This window comes from Cydia splendana, chromosome 20, assembly GCF_910591565.1.
Source record: "Cydia splendana chromosome 20, ilCydSple1.2, whole genome shotgun sequence".
Classification (NCBI taxonomy): Eukaryota; Metazoa; Arthropoda; class Insecta; order Lepidoptera; family Tortricidae; genus Cydia; species Cydia splendana.
Window position 1 is genome coordinate 3,327,946 of NC_085979.1, and position 12,658 is coordinate 3,340,603.

Sequence of the window (12,658 nt, forward strand, 5' to 3'; positions counted from 1 at the left end):
TAATGTAATAAAATAATTCAATTATTGCGGAACACATATTCATTTTCACGATTTTTTTACATTATTAATCATAAAACGGGACTTAAAACAGTTAAAACTTAACTACAAGCGATTAAGTTTTATAATGAATATTTGCTTCCAACTGTCTTTATCAATGTTCATAAAATATATGGAGGGTAGGTACGTCTACCCACCATAATAAAAAAAAATATTTGTCAATGACTCTGTCCAACTGCTGTGGTTAAAGTTCATAACGTTAGTTATTAAATCTTTAAATAATAAATACAACGTAGCGGTACTACCACTTAAGACTCTGTAAGTCTGTACCTACATGGATTACAGCAATGCACATAGAAAATGTGCTAAATGCGGAGCAACGGCTGTTGAAGATACATATTTGAGTGAAATTCATAGCTTTAGTGGGTTCAGAAGGAACCACGTCATAACGCATCTGGAAAGCGTATTAATTAACCGTGAAGAAATGTATGAATACAAGTTGGAAATCTGTGTAAAATGCCGTGTGTAAAGTGTAGTGTATCTGTGTGTGTAAAGTGTAATAGGTAGGCATGCCTAAAGTTATTTGTATTATACTGAAAACTTTGTGAATGCGCTTTATTAATGTCTATTTTTTTATTAAGTTGTCAGGGTTTAATTTTCAGTGTATATTTCTATATGTAAAACATTTTTTTAATAAATAAAATAATACAATGTTATAAAACTTATAAACATAAATATGCCTTTTATTTAAATTAATTGATAATACCACAAACAAGGGGTAATATTTGCATCTTTCATATATTTCGTGATATGAAAATAACAAATAAGGCTAAACCGGTTGTCAACTTTAGTTCCATTGGTACACAACGACGGCGCCACTAGTATAAACGTATAAACGGTTGGGGACATTTTTTTGTATGGAGTTACCGTTCTTCTCCTAGTGAGTATTATATTCTTTGGTCCAAACACACAATTTCATAAGGCCCCATAAGAACGAGAGCTTTAAAAGCGTTGCGTTAAAACCCGACGTTGGCGGTATTTCACCGTTCCTAATAATTTGTGTGTAAATGAACGCTTAAAAATCGCTTCTGAATCGCGGATGACGCGAATAGTAAATTATGAATTTAGCGCTTGAATCTGTCTGTACGCTAAATTCAATTTAATGACTAAGTCCTTAAGTCGAAAATCCAACACCGCATGGTAAAAAGCGCCAACGCCATCGTGTGAATAAAAAATACACATGTTTTCATTTGTGTCATTCAAACGCTTTTTTAACGCGCGCGCTTGAATGAATGAACCTGCAAATTCTCTAACTTTGGACCAGACTAAGGTCGCACTCCGGTACGTCCGTCTGTGAAGGCTATTAGATTTACTACTTTTTCTGAACGTACCCTTTGCCTCCGCTAGCTGTCAAATGTTAACTGTCAGTGTCATTTCTCTTGTGTACGTGGGGTGTGTCGTTTTTTTCTTCCTAATAACAATTGTTGTATATTTATTTCATTTTGTTGAAGTATCAACTCTCTACTTCTAACTAACTCTGTGAGGCCATTTCTCTAGTATAATTTTAGCCTTGTACGCTTTTATTGTGGTGTTTTTTTAAACCATTGGAGTATTCTTGCGCACCGGTTGACATGATGGACGTGACGCTCGCGTGTCGCTGCTGCCTGCGGTGTGCTCCGGACAAGGACCTGACGACGCCGTACACACATCTCGCCAAAACGGAGATATATGCCGACATGATCAAAGAGAGTTTTGATATACATGTAAGTACTGCAATCTGGTTATTGTATCTAACAAACCTATACAAATACAAAATTGTGAAAATTTTTAATGGAGATGTTTTAATTGGGACTGCCTGGCCTTTAATTTATAGCAGCAAATATGTCTATTTGATAACTTAACTTCCAGCTGGTAGTGGGCGGCTCGGACTCGTGCGGCATCTGCTCGGCGTGCGTGGGCCGCCTGCGAGATGCGAGCGACTTCAAGTTGCAAGTGCAGCGCAGCCAGGCAGAGCTGCAGGCGTGGCTGCAGGGAGCGAGCCACGTCAAAGGTAGGGAACCACAACCCGTCAAACCAGTACTGCATAATATTAGTCATTCTGTTTGAGTGCTGTAGATAAAAATAAATAAAAAGATGTTACAATTGCTCTTTAACCTGTAATACAAGATGGTTGCACCATACACACTCCTGCTAGGGGTTGACTGCCCTAAAGCCTGCCAGCCTGGTTTATTTGGCTATTTAATAGGAAAAAGATGTGACATTGTATTTGTTTGCTCTAGAGGAAGAACTTGCAGTTGAGCCGGAAATGCAGGACAGAGACGGGACCACTGAGGAGCCTGCTGTGTTGTGTGAGTATCTATTCCTCTAATAGTTATTTAATATATAAGTGCGAAATGTAGGAAATTCGCAATGAGTGCCATGCAGTTTTATAGCACAACCGTAGGGAGTGTGTAACTGTTTATAAACATTGATACAAGTTGTGAATTACCTATTCGCTTGTGTATCATACAACATTTTGCAGTACATATGGTCCTTAATATTTTTGACATAGTAATGTAATGTGCTTATTATAGCACCTGGTGTCGTAATGGAGCACCAGATGTACTGTAAAATTAATAATGCATCGATAGTGCCATATATTAGAAAGGTCAGCATGATTCGACCATAAACTGCTGTCAAACTTCGGTTTTGTAGGAAGTTTCCTTTCTGTGCGGTAGTAGTATTATTTATTCTGTGCCTGTTGCTTATAAACTTGTATGTTTGGTTCAGGTGCAGAGTCCCCGGTCATGACGGAGATGCTAGAAGAAGATGGGGCATCTGATGAGATGTTGTGTGAGTACTTAGTTTTTAGGACAGATTTATAAAGTGTATCTACTTACCAGCAGGCTAAGATTACATTTAAAAGATCTGTATAAAATTTAAAACATTTGATTTATCACCAGGTGACGTTACTTTATGGCTCCTCTAGACAATGGGCCACCGCCGGCCACTCCAAGGGACGCATTTATGCGTTAGAGGGAGCAAATGATATTGATATCTCATTCCAGCGCATGGCTGCGTCCCTTGGAGTGGCCGGCGCTGGCCCATAGTGTAGAGGAGCCAGTGTATTTTATTGAGATTTATAGGTAGTGAAATCATAACTTTCCATTATTTATTAACACATTCATTGCCACCCAGCCAAACAAGACATTCGCGCCAGGCCACAACAATTTCGTCATATAAAGCAGTAGTACCACGATCCCGACTATCGGCCTGGGAACGAAATCATAAAATACTCGTAGTCGGGTTTTCGAGTAACTGATCTTCTTCCTCGCGTTATCATTTTGCCACGGCTCACTGGAGCCTGGGGTCCGCTTAACAACTAATCCCATGATTTGACGTAGGCACTAGTTTTTACGAAAGCGAGTGCCATCTGACGTTCCATCCCAGAGGGAAAACTAGGCCTTATTGGGATTAGTCCGGTTTCCTCACGATGTTTTCCTTCACCGAAAAGCGACTGGCCAATAGCAAATGATATTTCGTACATAACTTCCGTACAAAACTTTCGCACAAAACTCATTGGTACGAGCCGGGGTTTGAACCCGCGACCTCCGGATTGCAGGTCGCACGCTCTTACCGCTAGGCCACCAGCGCTTCTAATTATAAGTAACTGATAATAAACATAAATCTTCATATGCTACATGTAATAAGAAAATCTTACTTGCAGCTAAACTGTTAACTTGATCTCAGTTACTGCGCGGAACATAGGGTTTAATTAAGTGTTGGTTGCTCTAGATGATTTCCACACGGCGGCCGGAGACGGGGCGAGCGACGAGGGTGACCCGCTGTTGGGTGAGTACTGAGTACCTGCTTCGGGTTATTTCATGAATCTAGTATAACTGGAACAGGCATGAGGGGGGAGGGGGGAGGGGGGGGAAATGACCGAACAAGATAGTTTTATGTATCTTTCAGTAGGAGTAGCAGCGGAAGCTCTATTATTGTTTGTCCTTGTCACAGTCTGACATTTTTTTTCAATTTCCCACCGTAAATTTAGTATGGTTTATGGCAGGGTCCAATATTTTTTTGCTATTCTAGAATAGTATTTAGGTAATGATTAATTAGATTAGCTAAATGAAATGCAAAAGTATACATAACCTTTTGAACGCCACAGACGGCAATTGACCCTCAACACTATCGTCCACGCCAGTCATCGTCTATCATCGCCGATCGTGTAGAGGAGCCATAACACTGGCAGTGTTGCCACACTTAACAACGAGATCTGTTCAGCATGCCTACCGCGAAACACGACAATCGAAAGTTCGGTTTCTGCATCTCTATCACTCTTGCCAATTCGATCGATAGAGAGGCAGATAAAGAAAATTCGATTTTCGCGTTTCACGGTAGGCCACCTGATCTCCGAGTCGTTGACACAAACCCACGAATAGTATGTGTGTTTCAGATGAAGATATCCTTATCAAGCCGGAGATGGCGGTCAAAGGCGTGACAAGTGATGAGATGTCGCGTAAGTAGATCATTCTACTTTTTCATGATCATCAAAAATAGCGGTGGTGGCCGAGTGGATATGACGTCCGACTTTCAATCCGGAGGTCGCGGGTTCAAATCCTGGCTCGTAGCAATGAGTTTTTCGGAACTCATGTACGAAATATCATTTTGATACTTACCACTAGATTTTCGGTGAAGGAAAACATCGTGAGGAAACCTGCATACATTGGCGAAGAAATTCAAAGGTGTATGTGAAGTCCCCAATCCGCATTGGGCTAGCGTGGGGACTATAGCCCAAGCCCTCTCGCGCTTGAGAGGAGGCCTGTGCCCAGCAGTGGGACGTATATAGGCTGAATTATTATTATCTATTGCCAGAAAAAAGTGTGATAGAAATTGTACAACGAATCCATTTAAAACCAAATTTCAATTGCTTATCGTAAACAATATAAGAAGTCGTACTTGAAAAGTAAAATTCTGTAGTGCAGAAACGTATCACTTTTTGCACACTTTTTAGACCAACAGTGACTCTCTTTCAAAGCATGAGAAATGAAAAAGTTATTTCCTGTCTAGTAACATCACTAATTAAAAAAACCCCGGCCAAGTGCGAGTCGGACTCGCACACGAGGGTTCCGTACCATTATCTATAAAAACGGTCACCCATCCAAGTACTGACCCCGCCCGACGTTGCTTAACTTCGGTCAAAAATCACGTTTGTTGTATGGGAGCCCCACTTAAATCTTTATTTTATTCTGTTTTTAGTATTTGTTGCTATAGCGGCAACAGAAATACATCTGTGAAAATTTCAGTTGTCTAGCTATCACAGATCACGAGATACAGCCTGGTGACAGACGGACGGACGGACAGCGGAGTCTTAGTAATAGGGTCCCGTTTTTACCCTTTGGGTACGGAACCCTAAAAAAACGAAAAAATGATTATTTGCCTAATAACTACACATAATTTATAATTATTATACGTTCTCAGCCCATCCGTGTCCATGAGTACCTTACTGGTTTAAGGACTACAAACGTCGAAATGTAATTTAAGTTTGTTGTACGCGAGAAACGTACTTAAATATTTGTTTTGTTAATTTGTGTTCCAGTGTGTTCGGAGGGCAGCGCCGCCCGCGCCAGGGAACAGCTCGCGATGGCTTGTTCCGTGGTGCTCGAACGCCTCCGCGACGACGCGACTGTTCACAGTGCAGGCAAACCATACGGTTGCGAATATTGTGGCAAACGTTTCGGAAACAAGTATATTTTAAGAAAACACATTCAACACACGCACTCCTCGATCGAGTCAAAAAAATTCACTTGTGATGCTTGTAGTTCTACATTCCGAACTGAATTGTTGGTATTAGAGCACGAAAACAGCGAACACGGTTTTACGAATTTCATGTGTGCTGAATGTGAATATACGACGATTGACAAGAGAAATTTGGAAGCTCATTTAAAAACTCATACTGTAGACAACATTTTTAATTGTACTCTCTGCAGTTACAAAAGTCAGTTCAAAGGTAATTTACGCAGACACCAAGCGGTACACACTGGTAACCAGAAGAGACACAACCGAACACACCAGAGGATACCCACTGGAGAGAAACCTTTTTATCAGTGTAGTTACTGCGATTACAAATGTCGTAAAAAATGTCGCCTGCAATATCACCTAAGAAAACACACTGGCGAGAAACCTTACACATGTAAGTACTGTGATTACAAATTTAGTCAGAAATCAAGCTTACAAAAACACCTGATGATACATAGTGGGGCGAAGCCATTTAAGTGTAGCGAGTGCGACTACAGCTGCAGGTTGAAACAATATTTACTAACACACCAGAGGATACACACTGGCGAGAAGCCGTACACATGTAGTCATTGCGACTACAAGTGCAGACAAAGGATCGCCTTACGAAATCACGAAACGACACATACCGGCGTGAAGCGTTTTCAGTGTAGACAGTGTAATCACCAATTTAGTCTGAAATCACATTTAAAACGACACCAGATGATACACGGTGGGGCGAAGCCGTTTAAATGTAGCAATTGCGAGTACAGGTGCAGGCGAAACGAAGAGTTGCTTAGGCATCAGAAGAGAAAGGGCCATTAAGTGGAATATGACCAGCGGGGAGACACGCCTGACTTCGGGCAAACTCGGCTCCGTTCGGCTCAGCATTGCTTCGAGCAATTATTAGGGTTGGCACCACTTGACGTCCCTTTGTAAACATGTATATTATATGTGCATCAGAATTTATAACAAACTGCCATCAGATTTAAGAAGAAGACTGCCTCAATGTATTTAAGAAAAAAGTGACAAAATCTTCTTCAAAATTGTTTCTACAGCCTAAATGAATATTTTAATTATAATGCCATTTAATTATTGAATGAATGTTTCTATTACTTATATTTATATGTGATTTAAAATTTGACATTCTAATAAATGACTTGTGTACCTAATGTTACTTTAGTTTGCAATAATTACTTTATTTTTCCTTGTTTCTGGATTTCTGATAATTGACATATTTGTATCTCCTTACTTTAAAATATTTGTAATTTAGTTAAGTTTAGTTTAAGCAAACCTTCTTTGCGTGCTTTGTCAAGCAGAATGTATTGGACATTTTTATATTGTAGGAACTTGTTTTGTGTACTACATTCTTGCAAATGAATAAATGATTTAATGATTTTCGTGCACGACCACATATAAGATAATGGCTTGAATTTTGACAACCCTAAATTGCCGAAAGGAATAGTGCCATACGTTAAAAGGGATATCATGATTCGTCCCTGAATCGCTGTCAAACTTTGATTTTGTAGGAAGTGTCCTGTCTGTACTGTAGTACTATTATTTATTTTGTGATATTACATCGTTCAAATGCCCGCCTCGGCTTTTAACGGTTGCACGGGTCCGGAGTCGACTGCGAAGGGCCACCACGTCTACCGTAAAATGCGCACTAACAAACACTCATTCTATTCTGCTAATAAAGTTTTATCGGGTCTCTATTGTTTTCCATAAAGTTTTTAGACATAATGTATTGTTTTCGTTAGTCATAAATTGTTTTTTTCTCAGAAACGCGTAACTTTTCAGGATTGCTATAAAACAAAACTTACCTAACCTATCTATAGGATAACCTTAAAATCCTGAATAGTTAACGGTTTCAGAATTATGACTAATGATAATATGACAATCATTACATTATGACTTTCAATAATTATGTCCAACAAGGGGACCCAACTTTATCATTTGAACGTGCTGTTCAATATCGTGTAACTTGCCATGATGATTTGGCATAAGTAACTGTCACCAAAACAAAATGGCCGCCACGGGCCGCCAAAATCTACCAACAATAGGGAATATTAGGCAAAGCTCTGCGTAGGTGGCACCTTTAGCACATACAGTAAACAAACCTCATTGACATCATCAATGACACATCACACGTCACGTCAATCACATGGCCTACCCACTGAAATATGAAACCTATGGAAGTGAAACGTCAACGAATAATGCGTGCCACTGTGACGTCATCTTAGAACTAAACATGGCGGTTTTAGTGCTGCCCAGAAGATTTTTACTGTTACTAGGTTTTATCGATACATCGATACCTTTTTAACGTTCTCGGCTCATTTTATTTAAAATACTAAGTATGTATTATTTGTGGAGTTTATGTTTTAATAGGAAGTAAGTAAATAAATAAAAATTCTTTATTAGTATATTGTTATGTGAAAAGATACTTTGATTTAGTAAGATGTGTGGAGTCTAGGACAATTTCGTGCTTCAAATTTGACAGGTAAACGAGATGACGCTGTACTACTCAATACATATTGCGATTTTTGCGGTAACACTGATTTTCAAAAGTTGACGTTTGACAACTTAGTGACCGCAAAACACATGGCGCAGTACAGCGCCATCTGTTTTGGATGTCAGAATAAGTGTACGTGTTTTTCTTGGACTTTACCTCTCTATTACAATCAATTTTGTTGTGTTGCTAACCCTGAAGTCTGTAACACACTACCGCACTGCACCTCGACCTTGGTGCGCCGTATCTATAAGTGAGAGCGATACAAAATTCAAGCTTATTAAGCGACGGGTGAAAAAAAACAAAACACCTTCAGAACATTTTTTTATTACAAAAATAAGGAATGACTTCCGCTCTTCAACTTCTTCAACATTTATTCAGCAAATAGGCCACAAGGGCATTTTTATACGTCAAAATAATAACAATACATTAACCATTTTATAAATTACAACTATATGTATATGGTCTCTTAATGTCGAATTATATAAAAAAAACTATAATAATGATATAAAAAAGCCCGCAGGGCAGCTTGTGGAGTAACGACCCCACGGACCCGAGTGCTCCCGAGAGTCGGTCAGGGTCTCCATCTCCAGCTCTTTCTTTTTATGTTCATTTCTTGGTAAGCTATAAAAATGATTTAATTATTAAATTAAGATAATTTAGTTGGTTTGAAGCGGGGTAGCATGATAAAATAAGAAAATATAAATAGGCAATCATAATATATCGATATCAAAGTCGATAAATAAAGTACAACCCTAGCTGAAATGTTTACATTATTTAAGCGTAAAAATATAGTTAAATAAATCCAATCACTTCATGATCTATAACTGCACAGAAGAACCTTGCTATTTATAATGTGAAACATCCTTAAATTTCCCAGGAACATTAACAATAACCAATATTTTTCATGTAAATTATAGCGTACCTGTGTATGGTTAAAGATGACTGATTTGGTGGTTTTCTTATGCCGCACCCTAATACACTACACACTGGCATATTCGCGACGTAATTATTCACATTTGGCTTCAATTATTTTCAATCACAAGCAAAATATTGAAAGATAATTAATAATTTTAATTTTCACCACGACTTTTTGACAGGACAAGTACCTGCTGAACTGACAGACAATGACATTTGCGTGACTAAACATGGCGGATTTTCGGCCGCATTAGGTATTTACGTATTTTCATGGAACACTTTATGTCCGTACTGAAATACTGTCACCTTTTTTTGCTATGGGTTACAGTGCTGAGTAAAAACGAGATAGATATATATTTATGTGTGTGCCGTCAAAATGGGTGCTATTTCTATAAGCAATTGTACGTATAGAACAATATGTCTTGTCCCTATTATATAGGTCTATGGGCCTACCGCGAAACACGACAATCGAAAGTTCGGTTTCTGCCTCTCTATCACTCTTGCTTAGGCGTCACAAACCCGGTTTCACCGAAATCGAAAAAACCGGGTTTACAGCCAATTGCAAAAACCGGGTTTTAACTTTAATAAAACCGGCTTTTTCGAGAATTTCGATTTTGCAGTTTTATATACATAGTTTATTTATTTTGATGAGCAACAAGCACTTCAGTGTTTAATATTTAGAACGATACCATTCATTATACGCACTAATTGTATAAATAAATAAACAGCTTACTATTTTCACTAAATATCCCTTAATTTCCCTAGTTTATAACGTTGTAGTTCCCTCTAGTAGTAACGCTCATTGATCTCTAGTTAACATTGTATATTGGAGTAATTGTAATAATAGTCAATCTCGCGATATTTACCACGTATAGTTTTCTACTTCTTTGTCGTCTCATCATGACTGAGGGACCAATCAAATTAGATTTTTTCCACGAATTACTTCCCAGCAAGCTGGAAATCGTCTTAATACCTTCACTTGGTACTAAATTAGTGTAATCCGAGTTAGCTCCATTCCAGGAGTTGTGTAAAAAATTTTGCTCTTTTTCAGTTTTTTGCTTGTAGTTCAAAAACGGTACGACTAACGGAAAATTTACTCTGATCATGATAAAAATGGACATCTGAGGATCCGAAAGATACCTATATATGAATTCGTCATTCGTCAAAGATTGTAAAATATGGCCGCCCCTTTGTTTTATTTTTTTTGGTATAATCGTGTTAACCTCCGAATTTTTGGGTTATTCCCACTAGTTACCACCAAGTTCTTACCAGTGGTAACTACTGGGAATTTTTTTCCCACCTTTTACCACTGGTAACTACTGGAAAAAAAAATCCCACTAGTTACCACCAACTCGGCTTGGTGGTAACTACTCGGAATTTTTATTCCCAGTGGTTACCACTGGTAAAAGGTGGGAATTTTTATTCCCAGTAGTTACCACCAAAATATTGATAGAATTCAATACTAATAAAAACAGTATAAATAGTATAGTATAAATGTAGCGTGCTGTAATAAACAATTGTGTCAGTTAGTGATTCAGTAAACTCCTTTAAAAGTGATCAAAAATATTAAAACAATTTTGCCGGTATAAGTGTATAAACTAAAATAGAAGAGTCTCATTCTAGTTAAGTAGAAATTAGCTTATTATCCGGACTAAATTTATCTTATTAACTGTAAATTGAATTACATATTTATACAAACGAACAAACAAATCAGTCAAAAACCGACAGAACTGATTTCATTTTATTATTTACCGCTACTTCATTTCGTTCTATTATAACACGACGCAAACCTGGAATATGTAGGTATTTATAATTTGTACTCAGGCTAAATAACTAAAGGGCATGGTTGTTATTAAAACCGCTTAGGGCGCGCTTCGGATGGGCTGATTGTTCGAACTAACCAGCATAGGCTCGCATTCCAATTACGCTCGGGTAGTACATCGCTCGGTCATGTTACGGGCGTGTTGCATTTATATTAAACGAGGGCGAGGGACAGTTTTACTTCACACAGGATGTGAATATTAGGTATGCGAAACGTCCTCTTGCGCCTTCGTCGTACTCAATTTAAAGTCGTTTTATGTGATTTTAATTACTTACGTCTTACACGTTCTTCCAATAAACATATTTTCCAAAAGAATAAAAGTTAAATACAAAAAAAGAAGTGTATGAATAGTACTACCTGATGTCCCTCTGATAGAGTGTTATTAACATCCCGCTAGCGTGGGTGTTTAAGCAATCGAGCCAACCAGCGTAACATGACCGAGCGATGTACTACCCGAGCGTAATTGGAATGCGAGCCTATGCTGGTTAGTTCGAGCAATCAGCCCATCCGAAGCGCGCCCTAAGCGGTTTTAATAACAACCATGCCCTTTATTATTTAGCCTGAATACAAATTATGAATACCTACATATTCCAGGTTTGCGTCGTGTTATAATAGAACGAAATGAAGTAGCGGTAAATAATAAAACGAAATCAGTTCTGTCGGTTTTTGACTGATTTGTTTGTTCGTTTGTATAAATATGTAATTCAATTTACAGTTAATAAGATAAATTTAGTCCGGATAATAAGTTAATTTCTACTTAACTAGAATGAGACTATTCTATTTTAGCTTTTACACTTATACCGGCAAAATTGTTTTAATATTTTTGATCACTTTTAAAGCAGTTTACTGAATCACTAACTGACACAATTGTTTATTACAGCACGCTACATTTATACTATACTATTTATACTGTTTTTATTAGTATTGAATTCTAACAATATTTTGGTGGTAACTACTGGTAATAAAAATTCCCACCTTTTACCAGTGGTAACTACTGGGAATAAAAATTCCCAGTAGTTACCACCAAGCCGAGTTGGTGGTAACTAGTGGGAATTTTTTTTCCCAGTAGTTACCAGTGGTAAAAGGTGGGAAAAAAATTCCCAGTAGTTACCACTGGTAAGAACTTGGTAGTAACTAGTGGGAATAACCCGAATTTTTTTTTCACCCGTGTCTAATCCACCACAACCTTGCTGGTAGTGACGTTGTAATTGATGGTGGATTCCTTCTACATCGAGTGGTTTTATCAAAATTTATCCACACCTCCTGGGATGGAGCAAACTCGGATTATACGCATTTAGGACCAAATGAAGGTATTAAAATGATGTCTGGCTTGCTGGCAATTAATTCCTCAAAACGCTTTTTTTATCTAATTTGATTGGCCTATATATCAACAGTATCAACACCGTTGTCATGCAATATTTTACTTAGGCATTTCGTTTTAGAATAGTTAAAGTCTTTATTGAGGAAATTTGGTGGTATTGGTAAAGATGAAGTAAATAGAAATGTTGTGGAAGAATTATTAAAGAATTGATCCTAAAAATACTTGCTTGTTTTAGAAATTATTTTATGTAAAATCGAATTCACCGAAAAAACCGGAAACCCGGTTTTGCTGTTTCACAAAAACCGAAAAACCGGTTTTCTAAAATACGCACGGT

General features: G+C 38.0%; 2 protein-coding genes across 2 annotated transcripts in view; one reads left to right on the forward strand and one right to left on the reverse strand.

Moving 5' to 3' along the window:
* Nucleotides 1-12,658, reverse strand: part of LOC134800663 (zinc finger protein OZF-like) — a 208,160-nt gene that overhangs the window by 153,525 nt on the left and 41,977 nt on the right. The window lies entirely within an intron of this gene.
* LOC134800610 (gastrula zinc finger protein XlCGF57.1-like) lies at nt 1,629-7,148 on the forward strand. Its single transcript, XM_063773095.1, has 7 exons — nt 1,629-1,760; nt 1,906-2,047; nt 2,277-2,345; nt 2,767-2,829; nt 3,772-3,828; nt 4,436-4,498; nt 5,579-7,148. Exons 1-7 carry the CDS (start codon nt 1,629-1,631, stop codon nt 6,577-6,579), a joined length of 1,527 nt encoding a protein of 508 aa, XP_063629165.1. The 3' UTR covers nt 6,580-7,148.

Coding starts and splice junctions, on each gene's coding strand:
- LOC134800610 (XM_063773095.1), top strand. CDS start 1,629: ATGATGGACGTGACGCTCGCGTGTCGCTGCTGCCTGCGGTGTGCTCCG. Junction 2,830..3,771: donor GGCATCTGATGAGATGTTGT/GTGAGTACTTAG, acceptor TGGTTGCTCTAG/ATGATTTCCACACGGCGGCC. Junction 4,499..5,578: donor GACAAGTGATGAGATGTCGC/GTAAGTAGATCA, acceptor TTTGTGTTCCAG/TGTGTTCGGAGGGCAGCGCC.